The sequence below is a fragment of the Dipteris shenzhenensis genome, chromosome 5 (genome assembly GCF_047967505.1).
Source record: "Dipteris shenzhenensis isolate YYH24624 ecotype China chromosome 5, Dip_SZ_1.0, whole genome shotgun sequence".
Taxonomy (NCBI): Eukaryota; Viridiplantae; Streptophyta; class Polypodiopsida; order Gleicheniales; family Dipteridaceae; genus Dipteris; species Dipteris shenzhenensis.
Window position 1 is genome coordinate 60,946,464 of NC_141600.1, and position 19,428 is coordinate 60,965,891.

A 19,428-nucleotide genomic window follows, 5' to 3' on the forward strand; every position below is an offset into this window, starting at 1 on the left:
TGGGTCGCATTGTTGGGCTCACCCCATCAAGGAAACAGGTTAGGGATTGGCTGGAGGGCACGATGCGAAGATTAGGCTTCTCAGAAAGGTTGCAGGGAGTTCCAGTCAAATGTTGATTGGTGGGTTCACCGGGGAGGCCTTCCCTCTCACCTGCTCTATGAGAAGGGCTGCCCACCAGCTCCCTCCTCTTTCTCTTTGTCGCGGAGGCATTGGGTTATTTCCTAATGTCACAGACGGTTGGCCTCAGAGGGATGAGGCTACCGATTAGACAGGAGGAGGAGCTTCTGGACTCGAAGTTCGCAGATAATACGGCCTTGTATGTGGAGGGTTCGGAGGAGAGCCTGGATGCGGTTAGGGGGGCTCTTGAGGTTTATTGCACCGCCTCAAGGGCAAGGATCAACTGGGGCAAATCACTCGGTTTTCTTTTAGTGACTGAGGAGTCCCAAGAGATTCTTCGGTGGGGTGCATTGGTAGGCTTCAGCTGGATCCCGAGTGGCCAGTCGGCGAGGTACTTGGGATGTCGTGTGGGCATTGACATCTCCGCAGAGTAGCAGATAGCCCCGGTCCTTGAGAGCGTGAGGCGCAAGCTTCTTTACTGGAGCTCAACCAAACTCTCTCTGGTAGGCAGGGCCTTGGTGGCTAACCAGGTCCTGTTGGCCACACCCTGGTATATAGCCTCTTGTTGGTGTTTTCACAGGGGTTGCATGGGACGGTTGAGACGCTTGGTGCATAACTTCCTTTGGGCAAGATCAGATGGCACTCGCAACACCAGAGCTAGAGTTGCGTGGTAGACAGTGATACTACCACAGACACAGGGAGGCTTGGGTATTATAGATCTAGAGATGCAGAGCAGAGTCCTTTTGGGCAAGTTGATAGTCATGAGTCTCACTCTAGGCATGGAGCCCTGGAAACTTCTCTTGCAGCACGGTCTCTTGAGGAACACCCCCCGCACAGGTGGTCAGTGGCAGCAGTCTCACAAGTGGATCTTTCCGGAGGCCCCTCTCACGGGGAAGGGCTCACCCCTGATGAGGAGTCTCTTGAGGGTCTGGTAGCAGATCTCATGAGGTCTCATCCGAGTCAGCCCCCGGTAGGCAGAGAAGTTTGCACGCCAGCCGATTATCTGGCACTCAGAGGTCAGAGACCAACATGGTTTGAAGCTAGGGCAGCAGCTACACATTGGCTGGGCACAGTGGGGCAACGGCCCGGCTCGCTCCTTGCGGACATGGTCTAGACTCCCAACAGAGGCAGAGCCACAATGGGAGGTCCTTTCTCATCTGAGAGGGGCCGGCTAGAGGATGGTGGAGATAGAGGCATCTATTTTGGACTCTTGGAGGGAGGGACTGCCTGATCATCCACAGCTCCTAGATATTTACAAGGAAGCTTTTCAATTGAGGTCAACTGAATAGAAGCTGAGAGAATGTCACCAAGTTGTAAATACTCCAACAGTTGGCCATTTATTTGATTATAATTAAAGAGTCTTTCATTTATTTAATTATGTTCAAAAAGTTATCTTTTATTGGTCAAAGTATTGACTTCGGTCAAAGATACTTAACCCTGATTAAGTATACTTAACCACGGTTAGGAGGACTTGGCTTATGCCAAGAGGGTTAGCTGCAGTTAACCAAAGAACCTTTGACTACGGTCAAAAAGTGTTGACTTTGGTCAACAAGACTTGGTTTCGTCCAAAGCAGGTTGACTTCGGTCAACCTAGATTATTGCCGACGGAGAGTTCTAGCATTACTTAAGGCGCCTTGACCCTCGGTCAAAGTCCTTAATTACACCTAGAAGGGTTGGCTTCGGTCAACCGCAGAATTAGTTATTTATGTCCACAAGTTTGCTTGGTGAGGACACCCACAGTGACTAGGATTAGTGTCACGGGGGCGTGAAATTCTAGGTACTTTAATGTACTACAAGACCGTGACAACTTTGGTTTTAAAAGTCCAAGCGTGGGCTTAATAATGTGTAATTAAACGCGGCATGGTGCCTAGCACATAAGCGTAATTAATCCCTAGGCCCAAAGGCATTCCAAGGAATTAAAAGAGTGGTTGTTGGGAAATGATGATGTGGCATTTTTAATGGGCCCCCTAGAGGGCCATGTACCTTCAGTGGCCCCCCTAGAGTTCCAGGTGGCTCTAGTGCCTTCTACATGCTCCTTTGCCATTCCTGGACCTTCCTGGGTCTTCTAAACTTCACATGTGTGGTTTTCTCTCTCATCTTCTTCCTTTGTTGAGATTTTGGACTGGTTTTTCAGCCTCCTCCAGCTGAATTCCCTTTTTCTTCATAACTCCTCACCCGTTTGGATTCCTTGACTTCCGTTTGGCCCGATGGCTTCCCCTCTGCCTCCCCTTCGTAGTGATATGCTTTTCCCTCCGTGCGTTTGGTAGAACGGGCAGAGCTGAGCACTTCTTTTGCTGGTCGAATTTGCAAAAGTGGCTTTTTCTTGACCTTTTTTTTCTTCTACCGCCTCCTGGGCCTCTCCTCTTGCAAAGCTACAGCTTTCTGTTGAATTTCGAGTGGTCCGACCCGCTGGTTGACTGGTTTTTCTCAGTTTTGGAGGACTTTCCGGCGATGAAACTTCTCCAAAACCTTCTCAATGCATTCCTCTCTGAAGCACGCTTCTTTTGAGCCCAAGAACTCCCACTTCTTCGCGACAGAAGTGCTTCTTTTTGCATTTTTCAGTGGAATTCTTGCTGGTCGGCTCTTGTAAATGCTCTCTCTTCATGCCTTTGCACTCCTCTTTGGCTGAGAATGCAATTGGGCATTGGCTACTATGTCCTCTTGGCGATTGAGGACTTGGTTCGAGTTTTCAGGGTTTGGTGAGTTGTGATTTTGCTACTGCAATTTCTTTTTGCCATAAGCTATTGGTTGGCCTCGTGTGCCGCCTCTTTCTTGGCTCACAGGTGCCCAGGCAGTGCTACATGAGTCATTCTTTGGTTGGGTACTTTGCTGATTTTATTTTGGAGCTTTGAAAAGCTTTGTGAATGCCATCTGGAAACCACTCAAAGAGAGTGCAGCTGGGGTGCAGTGTGTGATTGCATCTGGACAGCCAATGGAATTGCACTCGGAAAAGAGAGTGCGTTTGGGTTGAGCCTATGGGTTAAGTGCACTTATGTGATGGTGTTCTATGCTTGAAAGCCTTGCGAAGGCTTAGTGAATTGGGGCTGCGTGCTCAGTTGCAGGGAAGGTCTCCCAGATGCAACTTGTAATCATTTCACTGTGAAATATAAAGAAATACCGAAAGGGGCGCCACGGTGTTTGGGGCCAATCGGGTGCACTTGTCTATGTCTGTTGAGCAGGGGCATTCTAGCCTCCATCCCTTTTTCAGTGGTTTTGTTTGTGAACAAATGGGTAAATGCGAAATGGTGATCATGCAATGGTTAATGGTTGTGATATATGCTTTGTGAGCTATAAATAAGTGCTGAAGTGATTAAAGGTTTAGTTCCACTGCCCTCTCAGTGATTAGAGGCCGGTTTCATTGGTTCCATTGCCGGGATACCACACACTCTTTCTTAAGAGGTGGGCCTCGGTAGTTTGGTGGAAGGATATCTTTGCTGCACTTTTTGACAGCTGAATATTACAACCATAAACATGGTGAGTACCCATGAGCAAGAGAGCTCCACAAGTCCTCAAAGGAGAAGGCAGGAAAGCCTTAATAATCCAGCTAGTGTACAGCTGCAGGGAGCACAACAAATGCCTTTTGAGCAAGCCACACATGAAGCTACAACTGAGCTCAACGGTGATACTAGTTCTAGCAGTGAGTCAGATGATGCTACTATGTTGAATGCACAGCTTGCAAGTGCAGGGACTGCTTTGACTCAGCTGGCTCAAAATTTGGCTCAGATTGTGTGCAAACAAATGCCAAGAAGAAGAAGACATCAAGAAAGCACAAGTAGGGAAAGAGTGAGTACACACATGCATCAGCTTCTCATGGCGGACCGCACACTCATGCATCAGTTTCCCATGAGGGACAGCCATAAAAAATGACTCAAAAAGTGACTTCCAAGAGAGAGGAATCGCCCAAAAGAGCACTTGAGAAAGAGGTACAAAAAGTACAGCCAGTGCAACAGTATGAGCAGCCAGCACAAGGCCTTGGTTTGGGTATTTCTACTCCTCAAAATAATAATGTGCAGTCCATAAATGTGGCTCAACCACCTCAGCCATATTTGAGGCAGCAACCTGAATATTTTGGTATAGATTCGATCTTTGATGCTATGTTGATTTCACCGCCAATTGGGCATAGAAAACAAGTCATGTATGACAATGTGGGAATGCAGCCAGGCATGCAAGCCACAGCATATGCTCCCATGCCTAATGTTCAGCCAAGCATGGCTCTCCCTAGTGAAGGGAATGCTGCAAATATACAGCCATCTTTGGGACAGCCAATATCAAATGTATATAAAGAATTTAAGGATGGTAATTCTCATGTCAAGTTTGATACATATAATGGAGTACAGGACAGGTACAAAGCCCTCACATTCCTTCAACAGTTTGATGCTGCATTTCTTGGGGGTTTGTTTACAGAAGCATCCAAGATGAGGAAGGTTGCCACATTTTTGAAAGGCAATGCACTTAAGTGGTACAGCAACCTTATGCTTCATGGAGATGCACCTACTACTTGGCTGGAATTTAAGCAAGTGTTCTCTTCTACTTGGCTTACTCCAACTTTTGAAGTTGAAGTACTTTCACACTGGCATGACTTGTCATACAAGCTTTGCAAGAATCTTGATGATTACACCCAGAGGTTTTGGGATGTTTTGCTGCCATTGAGCTCTTACAGGCATGTTTCTTTGAAAGAGCAAATAGAGAGGTACTGTTGTGGATTGCCTAGTGAGCTACGTGATTATTGCATCAAAACCAAGGTGGGTTCTATGACTCAATTAATTGAGAATGCAAGGACAGCATATGCATGGATGCAGGAGAAGAATTTGGGCTTTATGGACAGCAAGAAAGAAGACAACAAACGGGCTGCCAAACACCAGGATAAGGACATCAAATCTGAAAATAAAAATTATGGCAAACGACCGTTTCAAAAGGGAGGAAAAGCCCAATTCAAAGCTGGTCAAAGGTGTGGACAGCCTAATAAACAGCCCCGTACCAAGTTATCTGATGAAGAGAAAAAGTCACTCATGGAGCAAAACAAATGTTTTATATGCAAAGGAGAGGGACACCGCTCTTATGATTGCCCATTCAAGAAAAGAGACAGGTCAGATGATGATAAGAATGGTGATAAACAGGCTGATCGGAAGGGCAAAAAGCCTAAACCTTCTGCAGGACTTCTTCCAGATGTGATTGGGAGTTTGCCACATGCACATGATGAAGAGGAAATGAAAAAGACTGAGATGTGCAGAGCATGGGGAAAAATCAGAAATCAAAATTATTTGTTTTTCTTTGATTCTGGGGCAAAGGCAAATTTCATAACTCCTGATATGGCAGGAAGGCTTGGCATCGAGCCTCGGGAAATGGGGCCATCCGGCATGTGTGATATGGCCAACCCTGAACTCAACACACCTGTCACTCCTATCATCGGCAAGTTGAGGATGCATATCCAGGGATATCAGGATGCAGAGGACTTCTACATTATGCCTTTGCCAGAGTGTGATGCTTTGCTTGCCTTGGATGTACAGGGTGGGGGCTGATGTGCAGATGAGAAACAAGAAGATTTCTTTAACTCATAGAGGCAAAAATCATGTACTTGATGTAAAGTTGAAAGGGGAGTCCATCCCTATAGTTTCAGCTTCTTGTATTTCCAATGTAATAAAGCGTCATATTTCAGCGTACTTGATTTTTGTCAAAGAGGACAGCCAACCAGTTCAGGAAGGCTCTACTCTTCTGCTTTAGATAGAGAAAGGGCTGCTTTTATTTCAGATTTTCAGGATTGTTTCTCAGATGCACTTCCTCAAGAATTACCTCCCAAGAGGCCCGAGGATCATCAAATTGATATAATTCCAGGAAGCTCACCGCCTAATATACCTCCCTATTGTGTCAGTAAGGCACAACAGGAAGAGATAATGTCACAAGTGAAGGAACTGTTGGAAAAGGAATTAATACAGCCAAGTAATTCTCCTTACTGTTCCCCTGTGTTGCTTGTGCAAAAGAAGGATGGCAGTTGGAGAATGTGTATTGATTATAGGGCTTTGAATAAAGTCACAATTAAGAACCGTTTTCCAATTCCACGCATTGATGATATATTGGATCGGTTGGAAGGTTCCTCAATGTTCAGTCCTATTGACCTTAAAAGTGGATACCATCAGATAAGGATACGGCCTGAAGATGTCTACAAGACTGCCTTCCGCACTTCATTTGGCTTATATGAGTTCCTTGTGATGCCTTTTGGTTTGACTAATGCACCTGCCACTTACAATAGAATGATGGACAGAATTTTTAGAGCACACAGAAAGTTTGTGGGCACTTTCTTCGATGACATCATTGTGTTCTCTAAAAATGAGCAGGAGTACAGAAAACACCTCACTATTGTGTTTCAAGAGTTGAAAAGACACAAGCTATTAATAAACACCAAGAAAAGTGAGTTCTTTATGCATGAGATTCATTTTCTCGGTCATATAGTGTCAAAGGATAGTCAAGATGGATCCTGCAAAAGTTGAGGCCATAAGGAGTTGGCCAATTTTGAAAAATCTGCATGAAGTCAGAAGCTTTCTTGGGTTGTGTTCATACTATCGGAGGTTTATAAAGTACTTTGCAGAAATTGCTTCTCCCTTGCATGCTTTACAAAAGAAAGCTGTACCGTTTCAGTGGGGACCAAAGAAAAATGCAGCTTTTGAAGAGCTGAAGCAAAAATTGTGTTCTGAACCCGTTATTATCTTGCTAGATCTTGCAAAACCCTTCGTTGTAACTTGTGATGCATGTGGGAACAGCATAGGAGGCACTTTGATGCAGGATGGCAGAGTGGTTGCATATGAGAGTAGAGTTCTCAAAGATGCTGAATTGTACTTGCAGACATACGAGAAGGAAATGTTAGCAGTGATACATGCTTTGACCACATGGAAACATTACCTTCTTGGAGCTGATTTTTATGTGCAAACTGATCACCAGTCACTTAGATATTTTCTCACGCAGAGAAAATTATCTAAAAAGCACATGAGATGGGCTAGCTTCCTCTCAATGTTTCATTTTCAAATTGTACATGTGCCGGGTAACAAAAATGTCGTGGCTGATGCACTTTCCAGGAAACCACAGCCTGAAGCAGTCTCCAAGAAACCCAGTGTTTCAGCAGTGAGCATTGCTTACAACAATGTGGTAGATGTGATGAAAGATCAGTATGTTAATGATGCTGATTTTTCAACTATTTATGAACAGCTTTCTGATGGTCAAAGGCATGATCACTATATGTTGAAAGAGGGTTTCATTTTGATGCATGGACGACTCTGTGTCACTGATCAGATGCGACAGAAAGTCATAATGGAAAGTCATGCTTCTCCATATGCAGGACATAGGGGAATTACAGCAACAATTACAGCAGTGGAGCAATACTTTTATTGGCCATTTTTTAGGAAAGATGTGGAAGAATATGTGAGAACATGCATGGTTTGTCAGAAAGGCAGAAGGCACCTGGGTTGTTACACCCTTTGCCAATTCCGGATAGACCATGGCAAAGCATAGCTATGGATTTTGTGTTTGATCTTCCACGTACTCCTACTGGACATGATGGATTGTGGACAATAATTTGCAGCTTTAGCAAACAAGCCCACTTTGTGCCAGTAAGAAAGAAAATTACAGCAGATCAAATGGCCAAATTGTTTTTGCAGCATGTCTTCAAGTATCATGGGATGCCTGAATCCATAATCAGTGATAGAGATCCGAGGATGACCAGCCTCTTTTGGAGAGGACTGTTTGAAAATATGGGCACTACGCTGAATTTTTCGTCATCTTTTCACCCTCAGTCTGATGGACAATCGGAGCAGGAAAACTCTACCATCTTGGATATGTTTAAATGCTATGTCTCAGACCACAAAAGCAAATGGGAGCATTATTTGCCTTTGCTGGAATATGCTTATAATAATACGGTGCACACATCCACAGGTAAAGCACCTTTTGAAATGGTGGAAGGTGCCAGGGAGATACCTCCCATTTTGCATACAAAAGAGAAAATCTTCGAAGCTGATCGTTTTGTGGAAAGCCTTGAAGAGGCTTACAAGAAGATCAAATATGCCTTGCAAAGAAGTCAAGACAAGCAGAAAAGAGCAACAGATAAGCACCGCAGGGAATTGGTATTCACAAAAGGTGATTGGGTTTTGCTGCGTTTTCAGAAGGCAAGGCTGAAAAATAAGAAAGGCAAGGAAAGGTTGTACACAAAGCTGAACATGCGTTACTATGGTCCTTTCCAGGTTTCTGAAAAGATAAACGAGGTAGCTTACAGGCTGAAGTTGCCTCCGCATTGGAAGATACATAATGCCTTTCATGTGAGCTTATTAAAGCAATATCATGGAGATATTCCCGAGGATGTACCTGATGAGGTGCAGCCTGAAGTGGAAGAACAGGATGAACTTCTGGTCCCAGAGCAGATTCTGGCACACAGAGATAGAAAGCTCAAGGGTAAAGTTATCCGTCGCTACTTGGTAAAATTTCAAAATTACCCATCACTTGATGCGAAATGGATGGAGGAAGGTGAACTGGTAGATTCACCTGGGATATTGCAGCTTTACCTTGATGCTTTCCAATTAGAGCCGACTGCGGTCCGGGCTCCTACAAGTAGTTCAGCAGAGCGAGCGTCTGGAGCATTACCTGATGTTCAAGAGGGGGGTAGCACCTCCACTCCCTCAGTACATACGGGCTCACTATGATTTCATGAGGTCGCTTGATGACACTGTATGTTTCATCCGAGATACTGAGCTGGCAGTATTTCTGCTGTGAGACTTCATGATATTGATGCATCTTGACTATTGATCGCCGAGGATCACATAGATTTTGAGCAGTATATATGGATGGATGCATGCCTCTCCTAGCCATATTTTCACTATCTCTGTATACTATAGCTGCGGCTTTCTTGTATACTCTTTTATGCTATATTTCATGCTCGCTTCTGTGTTTTGGGGCAGCAAACTGTGGTTTTCTGTTTCAAGAGAGGGATATGTCACGGGGGCGTGAAATTCTAGGTACTTTAATGTACTACAAGACCGTGACAACTTTGGTTTTAAAAGTCCAAGCGTGGGCTTAATAATGTGTAATTAAACGTGGCATGGTGCCTAGCACATAAGCGTAATTAATCCCTAGGCCCAAAGGCATTCCAAGGAATTAAAAGAGTGGTTGTTGGGAAATGATGATGTGGCATTTTTAATGGGCCCCCTAGAGGGCCATGTACCTTCAGTGGCCCCCCTAGAGTTCCAGGTGGCTCTAGTGCCTTCTACATGCTCCTTTGCCATTCTTGGACCTTCCTGGGCCTTCTAAACTTCACATGTGTGGTTTTCTCTCTCATCTTCTTCCTTTGTTGAGATTTTGGACTGGTTTTTCAGCCTCCTCCAGCTGAATTCCGTTTTTCTTCTTAACTCCTCACCCGTTTGGATTCCTCGACTTCCGTTTGGCCCGATGGCTTCCCCTCTGCCTCCCCTTCGTAGTGATATGCTTTTCCCTCCGTGCGTTTGGTAGAACGAGCAGAGCTGAGCACTTCTTTTGCTGGTCGAATTTGCAAAAGTGGCTTTTTCTGGACCTTTTTTTTCTTCTACCGCCTCCTGGGCCTCTCCTCTTGCAAAGCTACAGCTTTCTGTTGAATTTCGAGTGGTCCGACGCGCTGGTTGACTGGTTTTTCTCAATTTTGGAGGACTTTCCGGCGATGAAACTTCTCCAAAACCTTCTCAATGTATTCCTCTCTGAAGCATGCTTCTTTTGAACCCAAGAACTCCCACTTCTTCGCGACAGAAGTGCTTCTTTTCGCATTTTTCAGTGGAATTCTTGCTGGTCGGCTCTTGTAAATGCTCTTTCTTCATGCCTTTGCACTCCTCTTCGGCCGAGAATGCAATTGGGCATTGGCTACTATGTCCTCTTGGTGATTGAGGACTTGGTTCGAGTTTTCAGGGCTTGGTGAGTTGTGATTTTGCTACAACAATTTCTTTTTGCCATAAGCTATTAGTTGGCCTCGTATGCCGCCTCTTTCTTGGCTCACAGGTGCCCAGGCAGTGCTACATGAGTCATTCTTTGGTTGGGTACTTTGCTGATTTTATTTTGGAGCTTTGAAAAGCTTTGTGAATGTCATCTGGAAACCACTCAAAGAGAGTGCAGCTGGGGTGCAGTGTGATTGCATCTGGACAGCCAATGGAATTGCACTCGGAAAAAAGAATGCCTTTGGGTTGAGCCTATGGGTTAAGTGCACTTATGTGATGGTGTTCTATGCGTGAAAGCCTTGCGAAGGCTTAGTGAATTGGGGCTGCATGCTCAGTTGCAGGGAAGGTCTCCCAGATGCAACTTGTAATCATTTCACTGTGAAATATAAAGAAATAAATAAAGGGGCGCCACGGTGTTTGGGGCCAATCGGGTGCACTTGTCTATGTCTGTTGAGCAGGGGCATTCTAGCCTCCATCCCTTTTTCAGTGGTTTTGTTTGTGAACAAATGGGTAAATGCGAAATGGTGATCATGCAATGGTTAATGGTTGTGATATATGCTTTGTGAGCTGTAAATAAGTGCTGAAGTGATTAAAGGTTTAGTTCCACTGCCCTCTGAGTGATTAGAGGCCGGTTTCAATTAGTCCACGGATTGTTATTTGCATGCAAAGCGCTGACCATTAATGTGTGCCATGGTTATGCACTTTGGTTAATTGTTGCAGGTACGAAGAGGGATTGAAGACTCGACCAATATGGAGTTTAGCGAGCAATTAGGAGATCACCCACATAACCAAGTGCTTCAATGACTCCTGAATTGCCCTTAGGTGGCATGTATTTAGGAAACTAGATTAAAATATGACACTTGGCATGTTGCCAAAGAAAATGAGCTGAGAGCTCCTTTGTATATTCATTCACGTATGGGTTTTTGGTAGCAGCCTGTGTGCTGATTTTGTACTTTGTACTTAGAATACTCTCTTATAATAAAATCCTTCGAGGGGTTCCAGCCCGACATGTCCTGGGCCCTAATGTGCTGCAAAGAGAGAGAGAGAGAGAGAGAGGAAAGAATTTTCGCTACGCTGATTTACGAAGGGCTAGTTTGGAGCGAAGTTTCATGATTCATACATAAAACACATCCAAAGACATTGTTGTAAGACTTAGGATTTTCGTAAAATATTCACCAGCATTATAACATCAAGACTTCATTTACACATTTGACATATTAGAAGTAGCATGTTTAAGAATACATCTTTCATACCTTCCATTCTATGCCATGTCCCAAACCCCTGCGTGGACTTTCACGAGGCTCGCCAATTGCATCCAAGAATATTTGCTTCAATTTGTCTTTTTGAGGCAAACGTTTATTTCCAAGGCTCCTACAACAGAAAGAAGAAATCTATTGGTCAATAGGTTAAACTTACAACAAACCTATTTCAAATATCCACCGAATGGACACAAGAAATTTTTATTTAGATAGACATGATCATCATCTGAATTTTGATTTAAGGCTTTCTAATTATAGAAACTTCTTATCCTTCTTCATATCAAGATATCATTATCTCCTTACTTGCGTTAGAACTGTAGGAAGTTTGAAGAAGCCTTTTTCCTCATCACCCTCCCTCTTGTAATCATATCAAGGTATCATTATCTCCTTACTTTGTGCTATAGATGTGGGAAGCTTGTAGATTAAGCCTTTTTCCTCATCACCCTCTCTCATGCGATGCATCTAATTTCTCGTTTTGTGTGAGTGGGTGTGTGAATGCACAACAAGTTTGCAGTTTCAAAAGATCCAAAGTGCACACACAATCAAGCACAAGGTGCAAGACCGTGGAAGAAGATAACTCGACTCCTTCAGTGTTGGGTGCGAGAAGCAATGGAAACGGAATGGAATGCAAGGGAGCAAACAACAAGCTAAAGCAAACGTGAGTACTTGCAACTGGATAATGAAAAAGTACGGGGTGGCCTATATGGCCCCAAAGTCAACCATATGGTTGACCAATGAGGTCAACCTAAGGTTGACTGAGTCCTAAGACTAGCCTACAGGGCCATACTAGGGCTAAGTGCTAACAAACCCCCCTCCATGGTATGGCTAAAGTATCCTAGATACATCTCAAGTATAACTGGAAACTATATCATGGTTGCACATATTCGTCCAAGATGGATATAGCAACCTATGGAGGACAGTACAAGGAGATCAATATCACGTAACAAACAGTGCCAAGTGTAAGGCATGTCGAAAAGCCTCAAACTTGGGCTGTGGTAGAGACTTCGTGAAGAGATCTACTAAGTTGGCCTCCGTGGGAACATAGGACAATTGTATGTCTCCAGCTGACAGTTGCTCTCAAACATAATGATAATGAACATCAATGTGCTTTGTATGCGCATGAAACACTGGGTTTCTTACAATAGCCAAAGCACTCTGGTTGTCAGTGTAGATGGTAGTAGAAGCTGGTTGGCTGATGTCAAGATCTGTGAGTAGCTTACGAAGCCAGACACAATCTACTGTAGCTGTGAAGGCCGCCCAGTATTCAGCTTCACAACTAGCAGTAGCAACTGTAGGCTGCTTCTTGCTGAACCATGAAACGCATCAAGATCCAAGCATGAAACAGTTGCCACTGTGGGACACTCTCGTGTCATAACAACCTGCCTAGATACTATCCATGAAAGCATGCAAGACTAGTGGACATTCGTCAACATAGAACAGTCACAAATTTTATGTGACCTTCAAGTAACAGAAGACCCACTTCACTGATACCATTGAAACATGAATTACAATTCTAACACATACAATAGCATCAAAAATTGAATATGCACGGAAACTCATGAAAAGACAAGAGGCAATCACTGGGTACAATCTCCCCCCTCAAGGTGTGGCTCGTGATCCCAAACCAAGAGTATTTATAATATTGAAATAAGTGCATGAGCCATTGATACAAAGTTACGTATTCATCTCTTGAACATCCCTTTCCCATACTTTTCTCTTGAGCATCCTTTTACCATACTTTTCTCTTTATAACTCCTTTACTCACGATCTCATCCAAAATTACATGCCAAAAAGTGGGAAGGCTTTTAGGCACTCTCCCTTATAAAAAATGTAATGACTCTTGGCCATTTAATATATTTAATAGCACTAGCATAAAACCATGGCATTTAGCCTTTATTCCTTTGAGCTTGTTTACTCCCATCCGTCCATGTCATTCCCTGCCAATGTTGTGGAATAGGCATGTGCATGTACCTGCTCACCTGAGAGATGGCATACTGAAGATCAGGCCGGGTATGATATAAATAATAAGGCAGAGCTGATAGAGGGTGGCATCAAAGGGTGCACTCCCATCCTTGGAGCAGAAACGAAAGCCAGGCTCCAATGGTGTAGAAACTGGCTTGCAATCTTCAAACTGGAAGCGGTCTAAAAGCTGTCAAATGTACTTGGACTGAGTCATCATTTTATCCCCTTCAACATATGTAAACTGGATGCCAAAGTAATGATGCAACCGGCCCATATCTGTTATGGCAAAAGATTTTTGCAAAGCTTCCTTGAAATCTGCAATTTTTTGCAAGTCTAGCCCAGTGATAAGCATGTCATCCACATATAGAATCAAAATCAAAAATTCTGATTCACTCTACTGAACATAAAGAGTAGCCTCCATAGGGTTGTTCTGAAACCCAAGGCACAACAAAAAATAATGTATGTTGGCATACCATGCTCGTGGTGCCCACTACCTACTTCAAACCATAAAGGGCCTTTTTAAGCCGGCATACCTTAGTTTCAGACCCTGGAAATTCAAATCCTGGAGACTGAGTGACATAGACCTCTTCCATTAAATCCCTGTGATGGAAGGCGGTCTTGATGTCCAACTGATGGACCTCCCAACGCATGTGAGATGCACGAGCAATGACACAACGGATGGTCGTGATGCGTGAAGTGGGAGCAAATGTCTCTTCAATGTTATTACCATGCGGCTAGGCATAACTTTTCGCAACAAGGCGAGCTTTGTAGCGATCAACACTGCCATCAGCTTTGCGCTTCAATTAGTAAACCCACTTTGTGCCAATGGCATGCTTGCCGGCAGGCAAGTCACACAACTGCCAAGTGCAATTGGCATAAATGGAATCAAGTTCAGCTCTCATGGCCTGCATCCATTCACGACTTTCAGATGCATCTTTGTGACATAGAGGCTCCTCATTACAGGCAGATGCAATCAACGCAACATTCAGCTCAAGCAAATTGCCATGCATCTGTTTTGTTCCCCTCTAGTGTGGGAAACCAAGGGCGCATCTTGCTTGCTGTCCCTGAGGGTATCCAAAAGCGAACGAGGGACTGAGTTTTGCTGTCTCATGACAGCCCTTTCCTCACTGCTCGCTTGATAGCATGGCCATCTGGCGGTGGAAAATCAGGCTGAGTAGAAGCAACGGGAGGAGAATTGAAACTGCTGGAAGCATGTGGCATGGTGCTCTATACTGTGTCATCTGTATCTCTGAAGGCGGAATAGAATCAAACACATTAGAGGCTTCCAGTGAAGGCTGTGTTTTACAGTCCAGCCAAGGTAAAGGGGCATGCTCAGCAAAAACACGTCCCTACTGACAATCACCTTGCCTGTGCTAGACTAAAACAACTTGTAACCTTTGCTTTGAGAGCTGTAGCCAATGAAGATGCATTTGACAGCCTTATCATCAAGCTTATGCCTCAAATGAGAGAGTACATGGGCATATGCAAGAGACCCAAACACCCGCATGTGAGAAATGACAGGCTTACGACCTGTCCATGCTTCATAGGGAGTCATGGTCTTCAATGCCCGAGTGGATGCTCGGTTGAGCACATAGTTGGCACACATAATGGCATCCAACCAGAATTTGTTGGGCAAAGACTTCCCCTTAAGCATGCACCTGCCCATTTCCATTTCTGTTCTATTCTTGCGCTTTGCAAGCCCATTTTTCTGCAGAGTGTATGGCACTGTGCACCGATGAATGACCCCAGGCTGCTAAAAAATCAGAAAATTCCCGGGACAAGTACTCACCCTCCTATCACTGCGGAAGATCAAGAGTTTCTCCCCACTCTCATTCTCTACCAACGCAATCCAATGCTTGAAGCAAGAGAAGACATCTGACTTCAGCTTCATGGGATATATCCAAGTGAACCTGGTGCAGTCATCTATAAAAATAACAAAGTAATAGTACCCCCCAAGTGATGCTGTCCCCATCGGTCCAAACTGTTGCTCAAGCTAAACTAACTTGCCAAGACCTCGCTGAAATCAGTCAATTTTGTCCTTTGTTTTTGCATGAGCAAACAACACTATGCCAAGCTAAACATTGTCTCCAAATCAATGATCACAGGAAACTTGCCAAATGGGAGACCAGAGCAAGACAAAGAGCTTTCATAGATAAAGGTTGTTCTTCCAAACAAATTTGTAAAAGCTTGCATCAGAAGAGATTAAACACAAACATTTGCAGGGTGCTTATGCCTGATGGTTCATGGACTACATCACGGTCACAGCTTGCTTTTGTATGTGTACATCATTTCTCTCAGCAGTTTGGTTATGCAGATCCTCCTTCACAGCAGGTTTTGTCTGCAAGAAATTTGCTTTTACAGCATGTCTCTCCTATTATCACCACTACTCAGGCTTTGGAATTGGAAGAACCTTTTACTGAAAGGGAATTGTCAGATGCAATCAAATCTTGTCGTAGATGGAAATCTCCAGGATGGGATGGTCTTACAGTTGAGTTTTTCTTAGAATATTGGCCTCTTTTAAAGCATACTTTGCTGCATATGGTGAATTCTGCATGGCAAAATCATAAAATGCCAGACACGTGGAAGAGAGGTCTTGTTAAACTCCTTCCAAAAAAGTAAATCTGTGAATCTTTGGCTGATTGGAGACCTATCACGCTTATGCCGGTTATTTACAAAATTACTACCAAAATGATTGTTGATCGGACAAAAGGCTATTTGCATGATGGGTTGCATCTTGCGCAATATGGTTTTGTTCCTCGTAGGCATATCACAGACAACATTGCTAATGCCTATGTTAGAATAGAATATGCCAAATATATGCAGCAGGATGTTTTACTATTGCAAGTTGATATTGCCAAAGCTTTTAACACTGTTCAGTGGGACTTTATTTCCCAAACAATGCAGGCCTTGGGATTTGGGAAAAAAATGCAGCAAGTTATCAATTGGCTAATCAAGATAGCAAAGCTGCCTGCATCCTTTGAGGGGATATTTCTACAACCTAGACTCTTGGTTGTTATGTTCGGCAAGGCTGTCCCCTTAGTGCTTTACTATTTGCCATAGCCACTCATCCAATGCTTCAATATATGGACCACCTTTTGGACACTGGTATGTTGCATGGATTGGAAATTTTTGGAGGAAGCAGCATGATCGCTCAAGCATATGCTGATGATTCTTTCTTTAGCCCAAAAAATACTCAGAGCGATCTCTCCTTGATTATGCAGGCTCTTTTCACATATGGCTTGGCTGCTAGTTTTCATGTGAATTTTCAGAAATCCAAGCTCTTGCCGTTGCATGCTAAAGACTGGCATAGTCTTTGATGGCCTGAGAAATTCTTCCACCTTCTCAATTGATTCAACATCTTGGCTATCCTCTAGGTTGGGGGCTCACTCGTTCTCAACAAACTGATTGGGTGCTCACAAAGCTGAGGAAAAAACTTGAATATTAGAAGCTTGCACCTTCGCCATTACATGTTCATTTGCGAATAACGCAATCCATTTTGATAGCATATATACAATTCTATCTGCCCCTCATTATGTTTACTAAGGCAGATCTGGCTTCCTTTATGTCTGCTATCATGGAGATTTTCTGGCATTCCAAAAATGGCAAGAAAAATCTCAGATTACTCTATGCATCGTCTCTGTTCTCCAAAGATGCACTGGGGTTTGAACATACTCAATATTCAAGTGCATATACTTGCTCACAGGGGGAAAATGATGTTGCAGCTTATGCAAGGGGATCAGCCTTAGGCTTTCATGATCCGCTCTCTTTTGTTGCATCTTGATACTTCTACTTTTGGGCATTGGCAGCCTACCCAGTGGGATTTTCTACTTGGCTCTATTCAAGGCAAGATCAAAGACTGCCCTTTTGTCTCTCGTTTACTTCTTGATTGGAAGCATATTTTATCCCACTTGGAATGGAATGGCAGGGATTCTTTGTTGGAAAATTCCTTGAGGGCTGAGAATATTTATTGGTCCAGAGTATTCCACCCTTCTTTGGCTATACAAGAACCCAGGCGTTCCTATTTTATATCTTTCAAAGGAATTGCTTTTGTGGCGGATGTACTTCAGGATGATGGCACTCTTTTATCTTTTTCTGCGGCTGCTAGCAAGTATGGTTTGGGAGCTCATTATCATCCTTTATGGCACAAAATTTCAGAAATGCTTCAACCTTTCTCGCTGGTACCGCACTTGGAACTTCAGGATAGGCTTGAGGATTGGACTCTCCATCCTTCCTCCTCTTCAGCTCGTCCTTTGAAGCTTTCACATATCACAGTGCCTTCTCTGTATAAAGTGTTGTTACCTCCATCTTGGGTTTCTAACAGAGCCAATACTGTTTGGCATATGGATCGCCCATCAAAATGGTGGAGAAAGCGGCTGCGTCTCCTTTGGCATTATAAAGTCCCTCTTCGGCAACAGGTTTTCCTCTGGCAAGTCCTACTTGGCATTTTTCCAACTGGGCAGTTACTCGCACATAGACATATTACCCCGGCTGTTTGCCACCCCGATGTCTACATTCTACTGAATCTGTGCCTCACATTTTCTTGCACTGTCCACATACTTGCGATTTCCTCGCTCTCATTCGTCAGGGGCTTCGCTCAAGCGAGATTTCCTACTCTTACTTTTGGTAGGTTCTTTTGGTTATTTGGTTTTCATCCAGCTAGACAGGGTTTTGATTTGTTTTTTATTTGGGTGAGCTACTGGATACTTTGGACTCTATGGATGGACAGAAATCATAGATTCTTTGGTGATCCTACTTTTTCATCTTTAGTTTTTTTCAAACGATCTATGTGGCAATCGTTTTATGATTGCTTTCAGACTTGTTTGATTGACCATGATGTATATATGGCTTATACTGAGATTTTCAGTTGAGTAGTAGTTACTCCGCTTTTGGAGTACCTATGAATGTAATTATTTCACAGCAATAAAATAATGATTCCACAAAAAAAAAAGGTGTATGTCTACTACTACTTTCCTCTATGTCTACTACTACTTTCCTCCTACAAGCCGTACAACCTCTCGTCATCAGCCCTACAGACCCGTCTTCTGCAGTTTTTTTTTTGGCCGTATAGTTTGTACGGATGATCCGTACGTTTGCTTACATCAAGTTGCCCCTTCCTACATTCTCAACGCACACCTTCCATTCTGGTTGTACTTTTGCTTTGCTTCACGTGGGCCCTCCCATACATTCGCTACACAGTCTCTCCGTTCTGTTTGTGTTTTGCTCTCCACACAAGGATTCCTTACTTACAGGCAGGGACTCTGTACTCGAATTCAGGCACTCTGTACATGCAGGCGAAATCCATATAGGCAGAGAACGTTACCGTATAATTTTTGTCCTCCTTTTGCATCGTACAGCTTCCGTACTATAAGCCTTTTCCGTATAGTCTTCTATCCTGCAGCTTTAGCACTCTTTCCTGCTCTTATCCTTAGTTCTGGGTTCCTTCTTCTACTCCTCCCTTTCTTTTTCTTTTTTTGCAAAAACAGAGACTTCTGTTAAGTAAGAAAGAAACTCGCAAGAGCAAGCTCTGTGCGGTGATACAACATGCTAGGCATATAATAAAAACACCTCAGAGGAATGAGGTAGAAAGAAACCAAGACTGAGGCTGAAAATGCCAACTCAACCCTGTAGAAGTCTCAGCAAAGAAGGGAGAGTCTTTCCAATCTCTGAGAAAAGTAAATCTCCTTGAGGAGGCTACTCGAGATGATCCCTGCATGGTCGCTCAAATGGCCATCAGAGTGTGTACCGTATCTGTCCAAGTACTGGCCAAGATCTGAGAAAGGTGAACCTGAGAACCCTCCAAACCCTCAGTGCATCTGGCTCTCCAAATGTGCCATGCTGCAATGCTAGCTAAGACCTCCCATGAAGAGTCAACCAAAGAATGAGCAGCTCTCAAGAGAGTGGCCGGAACATCCTCTAGATAGCACGACTCCACAAGGTGTCGTCGGATGTGAAGAGCCCAAGAGCAGTCAAGTCTCTCAAAGAAGACCTGGGGCCCTGAAAGAATGAGCCAAGCCACTGATCCCCAGGTCATATAGAAAGCTAGGCGAACAAAAGTGCTGAAAAGTCTTGGAATCCCCTTCCATATGAATCTCGCCTGTCTGCAATCCCAAAGGCAGTGTTGTATTGTCTCCAAAGCAGAAAGGCAACGAGGGCAA

General features: G+C 43.9%; 1 protein-coding gene across 3 annotated transcripts in view; it reads right to left on the reverse strand.

Moving 5' to 3' along the window:
- LOC147902272 (uncharacterized) overlaps positions 1 to 19,428 on the reverse strand; it is a 269,182-nt gene that overhangs the window by 187,543 nt on the left and 62,211 nt on the right. For all 3 annotated transcript variants that reach the window (XM_087374747.1, XM_087374745.1, XM_087374746.1), the window contains exon 6: positions 11,306 to 11,423. In XM_087374747.1, the coding sequence (XP_087230873.1) occupies positions 11,306 to 11,423 (118 nt within the window). The remainder of the gene's footprint in view (positions 1 to 11,305; positions 11,424 to 19,428) is intronic.